Source organism: Crassostrea angulata, chromosome 4 (genome assembly GCF_025612915.1).
Source record: "Crassostrea angulata isolate pt1a10 chromosome 4, ASM2561291v2, whole genome shotgun sequence".
NCBI classification, from domain to species: domain Eukaryota; kingdom Metazoa; phylum Mollusca; class Bivalvia; order Ostreida; family Ostreidae; genus Magallana; species Magallana angulata.
The window spans coordinates 34251411-34272110 of NC_069114.1; the positions used below are offsets into that span (position 1 = coordinate 34251411).

The window sequence follows — 20700 nt, forward strand, 5'->3', positions numbered from 1 at the left end:
TTTACTGAACAATACCCTTCCATAAAATTGATATGAAAGGTAGTTATAGTGTAGTACGAAAGGTTTCAAATTTATTCACATGACCATTTAGGTTATAAAGGATTATTGTGCATAGGGTCTATTCAGGATTAATACATTTATTGATATATATTTTAAGTACATTTTTAAAATAACTAGTTCACTATGGAGAAATTGCAAACTAATAATTGTGTTTACCAGTATTATAAGGTTTTGTCAAAAATAATATAATAACACCGTTATGTCTCTATACTATATCGAGTGCAGTTTGTTCTGTAAAAATTCTCTTTGGAACCATTAAATTCAGTCATACAGTATTTTTACATGATTTAAGTTAAGTCTACTTAGATTTTTTCAGAAAATTGTTTTGAATATCTCTTCCTTTCTCGTTTGTGCAAGTTTTCTGACCAAAGGGAATACGAGAACCATCAATTTTTTTTCAAAACAAGAATCTCTATCTAAGAATGATTCCCCTTGATATCTAAAACAGAGATCTGACAAGAGCACTTTTCACTTATTAGATTCTGAACGATCTAAACCGGTTTTCCCCACCCACTTTTGCAGAATGACCGTACTTTTAAAAACCCTTTTACCAATAAAAGTAAGAACAAATCGTACATAATCTAGGTTGATTGTTTTTTTTGTGTCAATATATCACAGTTTTTTAGCTGAAAATTCGTGATACATGTACATGCATTCTTGGTATTATCGGACGAAGAGTGTTTATTGCAGCGCGTGTTATATCATATGTACCTGTCGTAAATTATGGCTTCGTTGACAAATAACATTTAACATTTCATATTTTGCAAATGGCGTGTTATTTGTACATGTCTATCTTGCTATTTAATTGAATAGCCCCAAGACATTCGATTATCATCAAAAAATGAAATATATATATATATCTATATACATATATATATATATATATATATATATATATATATATATATATATATATATATATATATATATATATATATATTTACATTCTACTGTGTTTTTCCATTAAATTCCGTGATGTTTAAATGCCTCTAAATGCAACACCTATTCACTGCGTATAAATTTACGAGTAATTTACATAAGTAGTTCTCAAACAGTGATTTCTATGTTATTTGTTAAAAATGTATTTCATGAATGTTGTAAAAACACCATTTTTTATAATTATTCAACAAAAAAGTTGACTTGATTGTTTAAAGCACCATTTCAAGAGTTATTTATCATGGATTATATTTTCATGCTCGTCGATCTCATCTCAACAGTCTATGTGAAAACCAGTTTAAACCGGTTTTACAAAACAGCTGTTCCTGCTGTTACTTATTCACTCCCTCCGTGTTCTACACTTTATATCGATTTATTTAAGTAAACAATTGATTTCTTCAGTAAGGGAATGTAAATATAAGCATTAAATGATTCATTTTTGACGTCGTCGTGTCAATAACTGCCGTCAGGTGAGCAGACAAATTATCATAACGCGCTAACGCGCGTTATTCAATTTGTCTGCTCACCTGACGGCAGTTATTGACACGACGACGTCAAAAATGAATCATTCAATGCTATAATATATATATATATATATATATATATATATATATATATATATATATATATATATATATATATATATATATATATATATATATATATATATATATATATATATGGAGATTTAAGTTATCTCGTGTATGTGTTTCTTGTTGATCTATGATAGCTTTGTCGCAAGTAGCAACCTCTAATATTTACATTTACTTTCTTACCCCTATCAAATTGCATTGATTTATTTGAGTGATATATACGCATAACACAGAAGACCCAATCACCAAATCTGGTGCGTATGAATACAGTCTTCCTATAGTATGTCTCGAAGACCATGGCTGACTCTCCTCGCGACTTCAAGCCAGATCACGACCTGGTATTCTACTTACGCTGATAAATATTTCTTGATGTAAACATATTTTAACAGTAAAATGAATTCAATTGATTAATTTCTTAGTATACCAAAAGTAAATTCATCAAATTACAGAATGAACAATAAAATTCTCTTATAAGTTATTAAATCTCTGTGCACTATTTTTGTCAGCATGATTCGGCTGTTCCAATGGCTCTTCCGTTAATTGCACATTATTCGTTGAATAAGACAGATATTTTAAAAAATAAATCATGTTTTCGGAAAAAGAATAAATATTTTTAAAAAAAACAAAATATAAGCATTGAATCATTATTTTTTGAAAGATGTGGTCTCATAACTGCAACGGTGTGTGCAAACAAATTTTCATAACGCTGGCGCGCGTAATACAAGTTGGATGCACACACCGTTGCAGTTATGAGACCACATCTTTCAAAAAATAATGATTCAATGCTTAAATGATACAATATCCACTAATGATATAAAGTTGCATAAGTGGTCAGACTTCTGACACTTAATGATGTAATTGTATCATTAACAAACTACCGTTCACTAATGATATGATTTCAAATTTACATCATTAAGGGTCAAATTTCACGTCCACTAATGCTATAAGAAAAAATCGCAAAATAAGTACATCGTTGACCTTTAAAGATATGATTTTTATTGCAGTAGAGGATGAACTTCAACTGTTAATAATACAATTATGTATACTAAAGTACTGTTTTAAATTTCACCTCTTTATACATGGAATAGTATCATGAGTGGTTGAAACCCATCCTTTAGTTAACACCACCCACTAGGACTAATACAATACGTGTATAATGATATATCACCGATGATTACTTCAATGATGTAATCTTTAAAATTGTTTAATTTTTAAATAAACTATCTAATATTTTTCTTTGTTAACAGAGCGAGTAGACAGAGTGTCACGCATAAGAGCATGACCATATCATTAAACGATTAATGTACTACGTGTCCATGTTTTGCGTTTTCATTTGATATTATCAGTTGATTAGAATTTGACCATTTGTTATATAATTTTGAAAGTCAGGTCCGGATCTAGAAAGATAACAAAATTAAGATAAAACGATTTTTAAGAAAAATGAGTTTATTGTTATATCATTGTGAAAAGGTTCGACTTCAACCACCCTGGAAAATTTCTGGACCCGGTCCTAAAGTGCATTAATAACTGAGTAGGAAGTATTTAGTTCCTTAACGATAACAAAAATCATTAATGATTACAATTCTGTCCACTAATCATTAGAGGATGCACCATTAGAGGTTACTACTAACGTGATAGGTACATGCCAATAAGAAACACGAGTTTTTGCCTTCATACATTGCTTTTATTTTGAGTAACAGGGGTCTATTCTAGATAGTTTTTATGTTTAATGTCAAGAGAAAGAAGTGAATTTAAAAATATTGTTATAGTTCACAACATTGTCTTTACTGTTACATGTAATGGTTAGTTGGTTCTGGATTACTCTTTTATGGATGACTGAGGTAAAATATCAGGTGCTTATATTAACTAACAGGAAAGGCGATAAAATGAGCAAATTCTCTAAAAAAAAAGTTATATGAACATATCTTAAAACAATCTTTAAAAAGGCTTGACCCACTGCTTTAAAACAATTACCTCTGGTCCGAATATTCTATACTATTCATTACGTTTTAATATATATTTATATTCTAATATGCCAAATAAACATTTTCAATTAACATTGTACTAGCAGCTGAATATTTAGGCTTCAAAGAAGTAATGGTTCTTATTAGCTTGCATCTAAAGATTCAATCTTATCAAATTAAAAGAGCTATGAAAGCAAAACAGAATCCAAATAATATGTCTGACACTCCTTTTAAGTCAATAGAAAAATAGCCAATGAAAATTAAATTAAATTTAAATATAATTAAAATATAGAATATTACTCTACTATACTTACTTTTTTATTAACAGTTGAAGCTAATCCTCTAATGCAATAAAAATCATATCTTTAAAGGTCAAAGATGTACTTATTTTGCGATTTTTTCTTAAAGCATTAGTGGACGTAAATTTGAAATGCATCATAGGGGACGATTCGGTAATACAACTTAATATCATTAGTGGATACTGTATCATCAGAGGTTGCTACACAGCTTCCTTCACAACTTTTAAAGATATGCGAATAAAAACAATTGCCATAGTCATGTTACAAATAATTTCCTTTTTTAAAAGCATTTGTTATACACTGTACAAATATAGTGTAATTACTCTTAACAGTGCACTGTTTAATTAAGTAAATAAAAAGTTTAGGTCTGAAGATTGAAATCTTTTGCTGACGTCGCTTTGGTTTTCGCCAAAAATTATCATTCCCCTTGACGCTATGTCTCTTCAACTCATTGCTATTTATGATAGATACTCACCTTTTCCTGTACCTGATGTTAGAGAATTGAACCAGCAGCCAATCAATCAATATCCAATGAATTCATTTTTTACCGTATTTAATTCATATAATCTGAGTTGGAAACGCTCCATAAAAACCTGTACATTACCTCGTAATGTAGTGGGTTAACTCCTTTTATTATCTTTCTTAAGGTTAATGCTGATTTTTATCGAATATTCAGAAAAAATTATCGATTAAGCACGAAGCGCAGCGTCAAAATGGGGTTTTTGTGGATTTTTTTTTTTTGGAAGGGGGGGGGGGTATGGTTTTTTTTTGCTTTTGGGGTTTTTTGTTGTTGTTATTTTGTTATTGGTGCTGGTTTATGGTTTTTTTTTTGTTAGTAAGTTTTTTGGTGTAGTCGATTTCATGTGATAAATTCTATTGATTCATTGAAATAACTGTATTTTTGATATAGCATGCATTTCATGTCCTATAGATAATTTATTACATCAATGTTTTGAGTTTTTTCAAGAACATTACACTGAATTTCTCTTGTTAGTAACTCAATTCATGATCGCTCAAAATATTCATCAATTAGATCATGACTTGGAGCAAACAAATCAGACGCGCTCAAAATATTCATCAATTAGATCATGACTTGGAGCAAACAAATCAGACGCGAGATATTATACAGATAGATCAATATTAAACCGATAATTGTTTAATATTGATTGATCTAAAGTAACGTTTTGATTTTTGGAAACTGTTGGCATTATGTTATAAGAAGTTTGATATTAAGGATTATATGATTTATGGCGTGATGCGATGTGTTGTAATAATGATTAAAACCATTTTGGTTAATCCAAGCTTTAAATATTACATGTAGCATAATCTATCAGTGCATGCAGACTGCATATGCGGCAAGAAGAAAACAAAGCCATTTGAGACCAATCTATCAGATTAATTGATAAACTATCGGATTTGATATTATTTTAGTGTATGAACTCTTTGCTCAATGATAATTATATTTCGTAAGTAAAAGCACTTTAGATACTGTATTAACTATAAGGAAGTTCTATTGACGCACTTTCTACCGCCAGTCTGTAACCGCAGTCCATTTCTGCCAATGTTGCGGAAACTAAACACGTTTATCATCATTAATAAGACTCCTTACTATTGTTTATATATATATATATATATATATATATATATATATATATATATATATATATATATATATATATATATATATATATATATATATATATATATATAAATATATATATATATATATATATATATATGAAAAAAATCACAACACCGAAATAATATATATATATATGACCTAATATATATATATATATATATATATATATATATATATATATATATATATATATATATATATATATATATATATATGTATTATATTATGAAGCTTTTGAGACAGTATTTTAAATGACTCGAATTGTCTTTTTTTTTTTCAAAGATTAAAAACGATGATGCAACGTTGTGTTATGCGGTTATTGTGACCTTGCACAATACAATTAAATACGTCATTTCTGAGATAAATCTTACTGTTTTAATATAAAGTTTCACTGAATTAACCTTTGAAATATTTTTTTAGCTCTAAATAATTTTTCTTAGAGCTTATTCACTTGGTGAAATGTGAATACTAATCAGAAGACTTGAATAATCAAGTTTTTTGCCATACACAAAGTTGCGAATGCTCGGTAGTTTGAATTGATTCGAACGAGCAACAGTTGTTGATGTCTCATAAAACAAACATATAGCCTAATCAAAATAGTGAATAAGGATGCTTACAGGTGGTGGAATAAAAGTCTTAAGAAACATTATTTCGGTAAGTTCTTGTATCTTGTATATACATGTATAAACACAACCAGAGCGCTCTGTGTGTGTGTGGGGGGGGGGGGGGGGGGGGCTTACCCAAATCCATTTCATATCAATTTTTTAAGTATATAGATAAATTTATGTTGAAAGTACTAGCAAATCTTCGAAAATAGGTCACTGAAGCGTTGAAGAGAGGGGCTGCTATACATGGGATTCCAGTGGCGTATATTTCATAGAGGCTAAAAGCCTGCAGTCTACACAGTATTTTATCAAGGTGCATAAATATATATATATATATATATATATATATATATATATATATATATATATATATATATATATATATATATATATATATATATATATATATACACAAAGTTAATAATAACACTAATTTAAAAATAAGTCTAGCTCAAGAACGACTCATTGATTTTGCTGTAATTCATGTCAACTAAGACTTTATGTTTGACATTGATAATGGTATAACAAAGTTTATTTCTAAAGCAAAAATTCCCGAAAAACAAATGCGCTTATTGTCAAAATAAGAAAAGATTACTGGACAAAATATTTTGTTTACATAATGAAAGTGTTAAAGCTATATATGGCGTATCTGTACTAAAAAAAATAATGAAATTACAAAATTGAGTGTAGATACACATGATACATATGTTCGTTCAATTTAAAAATTTCAACGATTATTTATATCTGTAAAACGCGGTTAATCTAATTGTGTAATTTACAGAAAAGTCCTACCTTTAAATAAAGTAATGAAATAAAAAGAGTTTTATAAGGCAAACTTAATCTATCAACAATACGCCATATATACCTTGAAATAAATTATTATTTTAATGCACACCGTAATAACTTTCAGGAGGGAAGCATCGTGTTATTTTAATTCGGAATGATTTTTCAGAATGTTGCCAAGTGGCACGAGAATTTTAATTTCTGAATCATGGCAACCTATCTTTAAATTCGCAGAATAAAAGAAATCAAAATTTTCATTTAGGACGACTTTTCTCTCTCTTGTGCCAGTACGACTAGCATTATATACATATGTACTTAAAAAATTTCAATTAGACTCATTTTTTTTTCATATTGATATCGTAAAACCTCGTGATTTCGCGTTTATTTTCAACTTTTTTCGGCGGGTGCATTACAAAATTGAAGGGGGCTATCCCATACCGTATCTATCCCCTTCAGCGCTTCGCGCCGCAGTTGAATCTCTGAATCACACTAGCCTACACATGAACAGAAAGGAATATAGTAAGTAAGTAAATAATTTATTATAGTGACATGTGTATATAGCATGATTACAAAATTCATTTTACAAATATAACATAATACACCCGGCCCAACGGACCTATAAGTCACTTTCAAACTGTTACAATGTGAATAAATTTTACATGTTTTGGGAGCAAGATGGCTTTGTCAAGTGTTTCTGGCTTAAATTGTATAATTCATTAATAAAATAAGCGATTTGGCGGGGATAGTTTCATATTAGGTCAACGAACAGAGTACTGTCATTTGTATTATTTTGACTTACAGTTAAATCATTTCCAATTTCATAAAATAAATGACATCTCTGGTTATTAAAGAATGGACAACGTAATAAAAAGTGCTTTTCAGTTTCGATTTCGTTAAGATCTAAATAATATATAAGAATATATGTGCATGCATCAGGCACGTAGCATCGTTTCTGAAAGTGGGGGGGGGGGGGGGGGGTCAAACTCATCCAAAAAAATCTTGACAAGCAAAAAAGAAAAAAAAAAGGATATTATGACTTCCCCAAAATCTTCAAAATATTACGGGGCGCTCTCTCCCGTATAGTACTAATACTGGGCCAACCGTGAGCTTATTCTCTTGTTGTTGGGCCCAGCCTCATAAAACCTCCAACAAGCCAACACGCGTTTTAGTTTTCAGACTTTAATATAGACTTGACATGAAATATACTTTTACGTGAGTTTGGTATGCATCAGCACCGAAGGTCTGATTCCAACTGACTATAATTTACAATTCAGAATAATATATAACGAACAAATGGAATAACACAATGAAGGATTAACAGTAATAAGTACAGATGTAAGTAAATCAATTATCAAACAGCTATTGAGTAACTCGGGACATTTTAGCAGCATGTACATAAAAGGAATAAGATGAAAGAAGCTTAAGTGTCAATAAACAAAAACAGAAGTCAATTAAAAGATTAGCTGTCCATCACTGATTGTGCCTCAGGTGGGATTAATGCTGCGAGGAATTTATAACGTTTATAAAACAGTTGTCGAAATAGATGAAAAGTTTTTGTAGCAATTAACACAAAGTCCGAAAAACATAATTTACACAATAATTAAAAATAGTCCGAAAGATTGAATTTCACACCGTGACAAAAATCCTAATCCGTGGGGGCGTGGGGGGGGGGGGGGACTGGCGTAGTATATACCTTCAATTTCAATCCTAATTTCCTTATCTTCATATTAATTTTTTACATCCTGCCACAAAAGTGGGGGGACCAACTCCATGACAATTCAATTTTTTTAATGTAAATTTTAGAAAATTTGTTACTGCGAGAAAAAGTGCACAGGCACGTAGCATCAGGGGGGCCAAGCCCCCCCCCCCCCCCCCCCGGCCCCCGACTGATGCTACGTGCTTGTGCATTTAACTGTTTAAACAAAGTCCGAATTACGATCACGTGGTTTTGAGACCCTAATCAGAAAGCACACAGTGTATTCCATAGTACTGCAAATATGTTCATATCTGTTTTAAGAACTTGCATTCCTCGGCAGGTAAGTAAAAACAAAAGAATGTTATATATTCTAACGTACAAATGTAAGACATCCGAGTATATTGTGTTACAATTATGGGACTTCAATGCAGATCATTTCGTTTCGTTTGACCGCCGTTTGTTTACATACACACGTATTGTACAATGTTACACCACAGGGGCATTCATTTTTAATTTGACAAAAGAAGCTTATCAGGTAAATGGATTTATGATTCTGATATTTAAAAACTGAATGGTGTGTTTGTAGACACCAATTTGGCAAATGAATGTCTGATTAATAAATAGGACGAAAAATATATGGAAATCACTTTGGTTATAAATACAAACATTTTATTTCACCCAAAAACAATAGCGACCATAGTTGTGTGTGTTTGTCATTCATTCTTTTTTTATCGGAAGGTGTTTTGATATATTAGAATTTTATTCATTTATTTATTTATTTATTTATTTATTTATTTATTTATTTATTTATTTATTTATTTTAATGATACCACAAGGTGGGTGGGTTGATGAGGAGTTTTGCACGAAATGTACACTGGTCACCCATTTTGATGAACAGCTTTAGTCGGTTTCCTGTTCCGGACGTCAGAAGTCTGCCAGATGACGTAAGAATTGCCATGGAAACAACAGAAGAGAAGGTTTGGTATTAATTCTTATTAATATATGATTTAATCATTGATAGTTCTGATAAAGACAGGGAATGGATATTGCTTGCGTGTTGTAAATTTCGAATATACCGGGTGGCAGTAAATACAAAATTCACAACATGACATGTTGTAAATTTTGTATTTACTGCCACCCGGTAAATTCAAAATTTACAACATGACATTGCTCATACTTTTCTTTACAACTGAGTAATTAATACTAGATGATACCCCGCGCAAGCGCGGGAATTAACACTTTACACATTATTATCATATAATGCTTAATATGTTGAACCATATTTTTTCATTTTTTGTATACACTTTGTCCAAATTTTTCTTTATCTTAACCCTTTAAAATTGAAAAAAAAAACCTGCATTGTGGGATATTTAAAGGAGCGGGCAGGGATGAAAAATCTAAACCATAGACTGAAATGGATAATATACACAATCATGTACATGTGCGTGGCCTTAATACAGTTTCTTGCAGCTGACTTGAAAAAAACTTTTTTCTCTACATGTATTTATTTCAAACCAGTGAATAAGTATTTAGTGTATCTGTTTATTAATGTTTAAGGTGTACAACCAATTTGTCGTGGTATGAAAATGAATTAAAACACGCTAGGTTATGCATTATTATCTATTTGCATTGGCGGATCCAGGGGGGGGGGGGGTTCCGGGGGTCGGAACCCCCCCCCCCCCCCCCCCTTTCTCTGGAGCATATAAATTTTTTGGAAAACTTGTAATGCCTATTTAAAGGCAATTGTCCCCATTTATAATATAAATACTGTAATTATTTCAAATAAATGCCTTTAAAATTGCTAATTTAAAGAATTTTTTACAACGCACCGTAATTTACATGTTCATGTATTTCATATGAAAAACCCTTACGATTTTTTTTTTCGAAAAAGGTACATCTGTGAGTAAACATGTGGAAAATTAAAAAAAAAATAACCAAGCAGTGTCACTAAAAACACAGATTTATAATTACATCTACAATGTATTGTCTACTCTATTTCTTTAAAAAATCAACTATAGTTAATTTTATGCAAGTTATGCTATTTTTCTGGAATGCTAGCTTTACCGTACCTCGTACCCACATGAAACACAAAAGAAAGCCCCTTTTTTGATTTGTTTCCAAGAATCGGAAATTATGCTACAAAATATCGTGTAAGGGGTTTATATATAAACCATCATGAAAATGCACAACTTTTCAAAACTTTCCTGAATAAGATCGCATCAGTACTAGTGCCGGGTGATGTGGCGCATCCATTATACAGAGGTCACATCAAGTTCCGTGGGACGACTACTGCTTGTACAATTGTATTACACATGTTCCATCTATTCAGCTGATAAACTATCCCCATTTTTGTTATATCCTATCATTTAGACCTTTATTTAAGAAGGCGATCGATAAAACTCAAAATCAATAAATATTAAATAGTTCAGAGTTTAAACATCAAAGACAAATATATTTTTTTTTTTTACCAAAAATTCATTTTTATAATATCTTGTCGTAAAAAGTCTGAATTATTTTTGGTTTCTTAGCGTTTCTCTCTATTAAGCATAGCATAGACGCACGTTCTCATTGCTGGAGACTCGTTTATTTTTTAAGGCTAGAAATTATGCAAATCTTCCTTTCCTAAACCAAAACGCTCAATAATGCAGTGCACTCTGATATTAAAATAGATGTGAAATAGATATTGATGTAAGAGATAATTGTTTATTAAATTTACGCACGGAAAACGTTCAAAAGGCTTTGTTTATTGACAAATAATGTATTTTGCACATATTGATTTTCATCAATTGGAACCCCCCCCTTTTCAAAATTGCTGGATCCGCCTCTGATTTGCATGCATATTTCAGTCAAAGTTGTCAGATTCAAAGTAGATGTAGCTGGTCAAAGCCGATGGTTAACTCGCCCTACACTTTCCGCCATGACGTCAATTAATCAACCCGTTTTTCGTTTTGCTATTTCGGGCTTGTTTATCGAAAATTAAAATAGGTTTTTGATTAATTTCACAAAAATAACTCATCAGTTAAAATTCAATTATACCTTACGGACATCATCTCACATGTGTTGAAATAACAAAGGTGTAAGCAAGTACTCTGGTGCAGGCATTTTGTAGCTTATTTGCAAAATGCCTTAATTTATAAGTATAGATACATGTAGGTAAGATCAAGATCTAATAAATGGAAGTAGCCTACAGATCACTGATTTTGGAAAATAATTCTTTTAATGACGCTTTATGATAATAGCTTAGTTTAATTTGGTGCTTCGGGTTTGATTTGAAGAAAACCACGATGAAAAGCTGTATTCGTAATTGTCGTTTTCAATAAAATATGAAGGATACAAGCTACAATCTCAGAGGGGTTTTTTGCGTTTTTTATTTTTACCTTACGCAACACCGGTCACATGGCAGTGACTATATTAACAAAATCCTATTTTCAAAGAATTAATTGAGGAAATATTCAATAGAAGTTATTTTTATAGTAATTTAAATCTTAACCTTTAAAGCTATACACGCTATAATTTGCGTCAATTTTGAATAAAGGGGAAAATGTATGTGTTTGATTACTAATAAAAGTTACCTTTATTCTGTTAATTATAATGCTCAATTCGATCACGTAACAAATATATCAAATATTAAACAATAAAAAATATTTATTTTCCTGCCAGGAAAGTAATGCCTCCTCGTGAATATCAATCTATCACGTGATATCGACAGCAAAATTTAGCATTTCATACCAAAACTGGTGAAGGGTCAACATCTTCATAATTGTGATAGTTTCACAAAGGAAAGGATATTTTCAGTAAAGCATAAATTTGTCCGATATACGAGTACAAACAAAAGAAAAAAATACAAGCCTGTGAGTAGATATGAATACTTCCTTTAAAAAAATGACGTAGACATGTGTTTTTCCCCTATGTGCTATTTATAGATCCTATAAGTGTTAATGCAGAAGTAAGGGTATCGTGAATGGCAAGCGTATTTTACTCATTATACATGTATGTATTTCAAATTAACAACTGTTAAGCATATTAAAAATCAAGTTGGATATTTAAATAGGCAAACAATGACGACCACCTTATTCTCCGCGGACATGCGCAATGAGGTCGGTTTGCTCTTTCTTCATCAATATTCATGAAAAGGTATATTTTCCTGGCAGGAAAATTAACAATTAAAAATCTATATCTTTGTAACGAGATGGAATTCACCCTTGTAATTTACAGATTAAGGATAACTTTTATAAGTAGACAAACACATGCGTTTTCACTGTCATTCAAAATTGACGCAAATTATAGCGTGTATAGCTTTAAAAATTTTGATACTTATTTAAAAAAACAAAACCAAGTTTACATTCTTGGTAGTCTTTTAAACCTTTTGTAACTTTCCAAATAAGAATAACTGACCAATTTTCCTTTCTTTCTTTTTTTTTTATTAATCTTCCAGAGTGGATTTTTACCCAATGTTTTCCGTGCTATGTCATATCGACCCGACGAATTACGAGCCTTTATGCAGTATTATGATGTTGTAATGGGGGTGAACAAAGGTACTGTTACAGTATTTCTCCATTTCATCATAACGTAATTAAATGTATATTATGTTAAAAATATTTCATACATCGGATATATTTTGTTGCATTTCTTGCTGTCATTCCAACAATTCTGAATAATTCTTTTTTTTTTTAGTGTGAGAGTAAAGTCAGATTATCATACATTTTACATTAAATATATTAATTAATGGTGACACTGACAGGGAACTTGACGAAGGCGGATAAGGAAATGATTGTATTAGCTACATCAGCAGAAAATCATTGCCTCTACTGTGTTGTGGCTCACGGAGCCCTACATCGAATCTATTCTAAACAGCCTCTTCTTGCTGACCAGGTAAGCCAAATTATATGTCGAATGAAAATATATTCCTTCAAGAGCAGCGCAGCTCTTAAGAAAATAGTATTTTTATTATACCCCTGCAAAAAATTTTTCTATGTAAAATTATAACGAATAAACATACTATTTTATCAAAATGTGAAATAGCTTCCGTGCTATCTGCCCATGGTGAATACCCGATGCTTTCGATTTCCCTCGTTTCACTGTCTCTACAAATACGAGCAATTTGATACAGATTTACGAGTAGACATCCAAAACTAGCACCGGCCAACATATAGTGCGCAGTGCGCAATAGTTTTTAGAATCAACCATGGAAAAGGTGAAAACTTGTGCGAAAAAATCTGAAGCGAGCTTCCATCTCGCCATATCCTAGTCCAAGATGCATCTTGGACTAGGATAAAGTGCGTTACCCTAGTCCGTTTCTACACAGTGACTGTAATCCGAGTAGCTACGCTTAATTCAAAGTCCGATAACTCTAATTTGTTTCTCATCAACAAAATCTGCATCGCCGACAATTCACAGTTTCTTTGGTGTAATAAAATACCTATTAATGGCTATTCGGACGGAATCAAGTTTATTGTCCGCCTCGACAGCAACTATTTTCTGTCTCGGGGGACAATAAACTTACACAGGTATTATTTAATTGGTATCGTGTCATCATATATACACTATTATTAGTCATTTAAAAGACGTAGTATTTGAGGGACATTATAAATGCATAACAAAAATGGTGCTATACAAGTTGCTGTCCTTTAAAAAAGGACTACAATACGTGGACCATTTGCACGTGTTTCAGACGAAAACGTGAAAGCCTTAAGATTCTTAGAGATTCCAGCCGTTTGACTCTAGCCCTTTGCTTTTAACCACTAAATTTGTACGTTGTATTACGTATGTATACATGTATGTATAGCCCTGACTTTTTATCTTAGAATTTAAAGGATTCGTACTTCTAAAATAATTATTGTCTATCTATGAATGAAGTTTGCATGTACAGGCATTCGGTGAATTCTTCTATTTGTGCACACATTACGATTCGCACTACTTTGTTAACTATGCAGTGACAGCTTTGTGTAAATTAAAAATTTCAATGATGCATTTTTCTTGAGATTTAAACTTTTATAAAGTGACATTATTATACAATAATACTTAAATGCTTAAAAAAAATTTAATCGGGAAGTTCTCAAGCCTCGCCTACTATAAAAGTAAAGTTAAGTTACATGTGGAAAACAACAAAACATTGCAAATTATGCTATTTGATGCATGTTCTTGTTTCGGCAAAACATTAACTTATTTCATAATACTGATAGTTCATATCACATGCCAATCATTTCTTTATAAGGGATACATTGTTTCTGTACTGTTTACCGACAACTTTACAATTACATCGCCTTTGAACTTCTGTGTGCATATGGCACGGAATCCCGATCACGATTGAGATAACCGTGTGCTAGCCTGGTTCCATCAGCTACCCATTACGCACAGGAACCAGGCTAGCTCATGCGCAGACTGAATTTTCCCCATAGCATCCGGTTTAACCTTGCTTATATATTTTCTGCGTGGACCTCAGGGTCCACGCAATAAACCGTGCTATGATACCAGGATAACCCATAAAAACATAGAAGCTTATTCCAATAGGATCCCCAATAATATCCAAATTTACGTATAATAACATTAAAAATAGGCATTAAGTAAATTAGGTATTGCCCATTAGTAAAAAAAAGAAAAAAGAACGTTTTTGTTATAAAATGCTCTTATGATAAATAAAATGCTTAAAAAACACAAATTACACTGGAAAATTAAAATATAAGATGGTAAAATATTATAGTTGTAGAAAAAGTGTTGGTTTGGCATGCCTTAACATGATGTATAGTAGCTGCAGGACTGTAGCTCCCGGTCTGAAAAAATTCGGATGGACGACCTGGGAGCTACAGTGCCTCCCATAGTAAAAAACTGCAATTTACGGCGCACAAAAAATTGCGCTAGTTTTGGACTTATTAACCTTATTTTCACACAAATTCTGTAAAAATAATTAGTACCATTAAATTCTTCAGCAAATTTACTACTGATATCATCACTTTACTTGCCTCAGATTTTTTCTTAAACATGATAACCGACCTCGGAAAAAGAAGTATGTTAATTTACGTCGAGATCGAGAGTCGCCATTTTTAAATGTAAACAAACTTGCACCACTTTAGTTTACAGGGCTGTTGATGGTGTTTAAAAGACTATCAGAAGCAAGTGAAGTGACGACATCTGTAGTAAAATGTCCGAGGAATTTTTTGGGATCGAAGATTTGTACAGAATGTGTTCGTAAATGAGATTAATCAGTCCAAAACTAGCGCATTTTTTTGTGCGCCGTAAATTGCAGTTTTTTACTATGGGAGGCACTGTAGCTCCCAGGTCGTCCATCCGAATTTTTTCAGACCGGGAGCTACAGTCCTGCAGCTAGATGTAATTATTATTGGTGCGCAGTTCTCATTGTAAAATTTTAATGATATTGCTTTTCTGCCGTTTATCCATTTTATATATTTTACATTATGTAGTATCACCGATTTATCAGTTTTTCAAACGATTCTCCCATTAAGGGTAATTCTGTTCTTGTGAATTAGTTTGCATAAGTACAAGAACGGTAACTCATTTTAATATACTGTCCTCTGTTGTCATGTTGTAAAGTTTGAGTTTACCGGAAGGCAGTAAATGAAAATTTACAACATGTTGTAAATTTTGTATTTACTGCCATCCGGTAAACTCAAACTTTACAATATGGCACTGCTATTGTACATGTATGTAAATTCTAACTATGGTAGAACATGTGTTGGCTTAATAAGATATCAGTTTCAAATGATTATCATGTATTTTCCTATTTGTCTGAGAATTTGTTTTGGGTTAACAAACTAAATGTGGTACTGTGTGTAATATCATTTGGAACGATTAATTCTGTTATTTTATTAACCGCATATTTATAGTGCGTACTTAATCGTCAAAAAGTCTTAAATAACTGCAAGTAATGTACTTTTAATGTCGTTCAACCAAAATTTTTCATTTTCCGGATCAGTCGTAACACATTGAGGATATTTAACCCAAAATATATGTGATTTAATCAGAATAATCACAAGTTTAGTAATTAGAAAGTAATTAAAAACAATTTAAAGAAAGGAACGTTGTCTTACAGCATCGATTTGTGTATAACTTCAGTGGGGTAATGTAGAAAAGAATGGAGAGCTGTATTTCGTGTCTTTAAGAAAATCCTATTTTTAAAAAGATCCTAATAAATGGAAACAATACCATAGTATTTCACACTATTGATATCAGAAATGCATCAATAGCAGAAATTGGATGGGCTCAAGATTTTTATTTCAAAATTAAAAGAGCTGTACATGCCCCCAAATACCTAGTTAAATTATGTTTTTTCAATATGATACACAATTTCAAAATAAAATCACCAATATTTTCTGATTTGTCAGTTGGTGAAACTTGCTAAAATGTGTCGAAATGAGTACATAATACTTACATTGTATCTAAATAAATACAGATTGCTGCAAACTGGAAAACAGCTGATCTCGACGATCGACAACGCGCCATTTTGGATGTTGCCATGGATTTGTGCCGCTGTCAGCCTCTCACAGAGGATAAGATAGAAAACCTTACAAAGAATGGTCTTGATAAAGACGATTTATGGGATATTGGAGCAGTCACAGCTTTATTTGCAATGTCTAATCGCATGGCATTTTTAATGAACTTGAAACCGAATCAAGAGTTCTTTTTGATGGGAAGAATTCCCAAACAAAAGTGATTCAAAGAAATTGACTGAAATTGACATGCATAAGTCACTATGTGATTGTTATATGGTATAATTGATAATTAGAGTTATCTTTATTTGCATTAAGATTTTAAAAATTCGAATGTTTAAATGATAATTGTATGTTATGAGAGCTTTGTCTAGTACAAGATGTAACATGTATATCTTTAAATAAATGATGTGTTTTATAAGGTTACAAATTCTGAAAAGAAATTAATTTTACCAAAATATGAAATAATATTTGCACTTAATTGGAAAGTTGAAAATTATGTAAGTTTTATTACAATAACGTTATTATTTTGATACGATTTCTTCAACTGTACTTCTTTAAAGCAAGGTTTATTTTCACCGGTAACTGTAATTATGATGTAAATAAGTCTTGTAAGTTTCCAACATAAATCAAATCATATTTCTAGTGGGCAATATTTATCTCGTATGGTATATTGGATAAAATATGCATTAAATGATTTAAAAAGAAAACAAATTTGATAAATCAATTAAGGTCTTATTTGCAACTGAATGAGTGTATTTTTCTATAAAACCGGTAATTTTCAGAGGCGTATAGAGTCCAAAACTATGTTTGCAACAGTAAATTGTAGTTACGATACAGGATACAAAAATGTATAATTTGTCAGTTCCCAATGTTTGAAATACATAAAACAGGACAACTTGCATACAATGTGGAAACAAACATTATTGGAGTTAGTAAAAGATGGAGAAGTTGCCGAGATTAACATAAAATTATCAACATACAAATTCATTTACTGATTGGAATTGTGATACCGTGGTCGTCACAGGAGTCATTTACTTGCTCTATCAATGGTATGCTTTACCAAACTTTTGACAAGCAATCACCCCCTTTTAATCCGCCAATGGGCAAACTACTGCGCATATGCAATTGCTATGCAGTTCTCCGATTTGATCAATTTTTTAGGTTTGGATAAAATATTTGTAACAAGCATTCTGAGAGTATTGCATAAGCAATACACGTCCCCTACCGGTTTGTATTATTCTGTGAAAGCTTCCAAGCACACAACTATTTCAGAGCTATTGTAAACGAGGTGTCATGCTTTAATCAGAGATAAAAGAACAGAGGAAATTAATCTATATAGTTGATATAGAAATTAAATAGGAAATAGGTAAAATAATACTCTTTATTTCATCTCCTGTAATTTCGCGAAGTCTATTCTGTATTCGCTGGTAAAAATTTGTGAAAACAATGCGCTGTTATGCACAATATCATTTCTAACCGTCTTCTGTACCCCGAATTAAACCAAACAGTTAAACAGCCCAACCCGACAACGAACCCGATTGTAATAATAATACAAAAAAACCCTGCCGATTAAATTTACAACATAATGCTTGACAATATTTTATAGAATTTATTTGTTTGTTAGAAATGATAAAAAGAATGGTACAGGAAAAGGAATGGTGCAAGTAACGCACGATATTATTACTGACTACATACTGACCTCGTTTATTCAGTTACACACCGAACCCGATAACGAACCCGAACATTAAAAAATTGGAATATAAAAAATTAATTTTCTCGAAAATATGTCAATCAGACGCTACAAAAGTGTAAACTTGATCTGTAGTTTGACAATTTGAAGCTGTTCAGCAAGTTTCATATTATTCCTCAAATGCATAAAGAAAAAAAGTGTGGAAAACTGAAGTGGGACAGACAGACGGACTGACGGACGGACCGACAGACGGACGGACGGACGGACGGACAGACGGACTGACGGACGCAGAGGAAAGCTATAGTCCCCTCCGGTGAAACCGGTAGGGGACTAAAAATATATGATTATCAAATATCAAGCGTAAGACGTTTTTAGCTCACCTGAGCTGAAAGCTCAAGTGAGCTTTTCTGATCACCCGTTGTCCGTCCGTCCGTCCGTCCGTCTGTCCGTCCGTCCGTCAGTCCGTCTGTCTGTCCCACTTCAGTTTTCCACACTTTTTTTCTTTATGCATTTGAAGAATAATATGAAACTTGCTGAGCAGCTTCAAAATGTCAAACTACAGATCAAGTTTACACTTTTGTTGCGTCTGATTGACATAAATTTGGAGAAAATTAATTTTTTATATTCCAATTTTTTAATGTTCGGGTTCGTTATCGGGTTCGGTGTGTAACTGAATAAACGAGGTCAGTATGTAGTCAGTAATAATATCGTGCGTTACTTGTACCATTTCTTTTCCTGTACCATTTCTAACAAACAAATAAATTCTATAAAATAGTGTCAAGCATTGTGTTGTAAATTTAATCGGCAGGGTTTTTTTTGTATTATTATTACAATCGGGTTCGTTGTCGGGTTGGGCTGTTTAACTGTTTAGTTTGATTCGGGGTACAGAAGACGGTAAGAAATGATATTGTGCATAACAGTGCATTGTTTTCACAAATTTTTACCAGCGAATACAGAATAGACTTGGCGAAATTACAGGAGATGAAATAAAGAGTATTATTTTACCTATTTCCTATTTAATTTCTATATCAACCATATAGTTTTAATTTCCTCTGTTCTTTTATCTCTGATTAAAGCATGACATCTCGTTTACAATAGCTCTGAAATAGTTGTGTGCTTGGAAGCTTTCATAGAATAATACAAACCGGTAGGGGACGTGTATTGCTTATGCAATACTCTCAGAATGCTTGTTAATGACAGTTTTAGTATTTAATCATACTATTGCTGAAAATTATATAAATGTAAGTAATAAGGAATCTTTCGTTGAATATTATGAGGTGATCAAATACGGTCGGTCGTAATCAAATCTTTCATGAAGCCCTTTAGGCTGTATTGTATTTATTTGGCCGTATTTGATCACATCATAATATTCAAAGAACGATTCCTTATTCCTCAAGTTATTTAGATCTAATCTCTATGTACAAAATTTAGACCCACACGAGGTTCTAGAAACTAAGTAAGTAATTATGTTTATCGGATAGCAATTACTTAATTAAGACAATGATCGATTAAATTTTCACTGATAAAACATCAATTACAGAGCACATTCATTAACCATTTAGTATCATTTTATTCTACGAATCAGAACCTTTCAAATTTGTACCGAGTTTTTTTTTTTTTCATTGGGCCTGCCATTCCGTCTATTTCATGACAACAATTACGATTTATGCACTCATAGAGTTAAGAAAAAATGTAAGATGTTGCAAGAGTTATTCCCCGTGACCGTCATAAGCTATGTACATGAATATTAGACCACAAAATGTACCGAACTGAACAGTAAGATTTAATGTTTAATATATAATATAAAAGCTATTTTCCTACCATAGCTATGTGTTCGAATGGTCTGCGTTCACATAATTTCAATATATTACTAGTATCCAAGGATTTTAAAGAGGTAAGGAAAAAGACGGCATCTTGTAATATCGTCTCTCACAACAGTGTAATACAAACTACATTTTTAAAACTGCTTCACATAACCTTTTCGA

At 31.8% G+C, this 20700-nt stretch overlaps 1 protein-coding gene across 1 annotated transcript; it reads left to right on the forward strand.

The window, feature by feature from the left end:
- The first annotated feature begins 8798 nt into the window (after nt 1-8798).
- Nucleotides 8799-17452, forward strand: LOC128179248 (uncharacterized). The gene is made up of 5 exons (XM_052846616.1): nt 8799-8918; nt 9415-9555; nt 13014-13113; nt 13320-13450; nt 16986-17452. The coding sequence occupies exons 1-5, from the start codon at nt 8880-8882 to the stop codon at nt 17244-17246; spliced, it is 672 nt and encodes a 223-aa protein (XP_052702576.1). The 5' UTR covers nt 8799-8879; the 3' UTR covers nt 17247-17452.
- The last annotated feature ends 3248 nt before the right edge of the window (nt 17453-20700 follow it).

What these genes read in the sequence shown, in the direction of transcription:
- LOC128179248 (XM_052846616.1), top strand. Translation starts at nt 8,880, where the DNA reads ATGTTCATATCTGTTTTAAGAACTTGCATTCCTCGGCAG. An exon ending in GAACTTGCATTCCTCGGCAG is followed by an intron (nt 8,919 to 9,414) that starts GTAAGTAAAAAC and finishes TGATACCACAAG; the next exon opens with GTGGGTGGGTTGATGAGGAG. An exon ending in AGCCTCTTCTTGCTGACCAG is followed by an intron (nt 13,451 to 16,985) that starts GTAAGCCAAATT and finishes AAATAAATACAG; the next exon opens with ATTGCTGCAAACTGGAAAAC.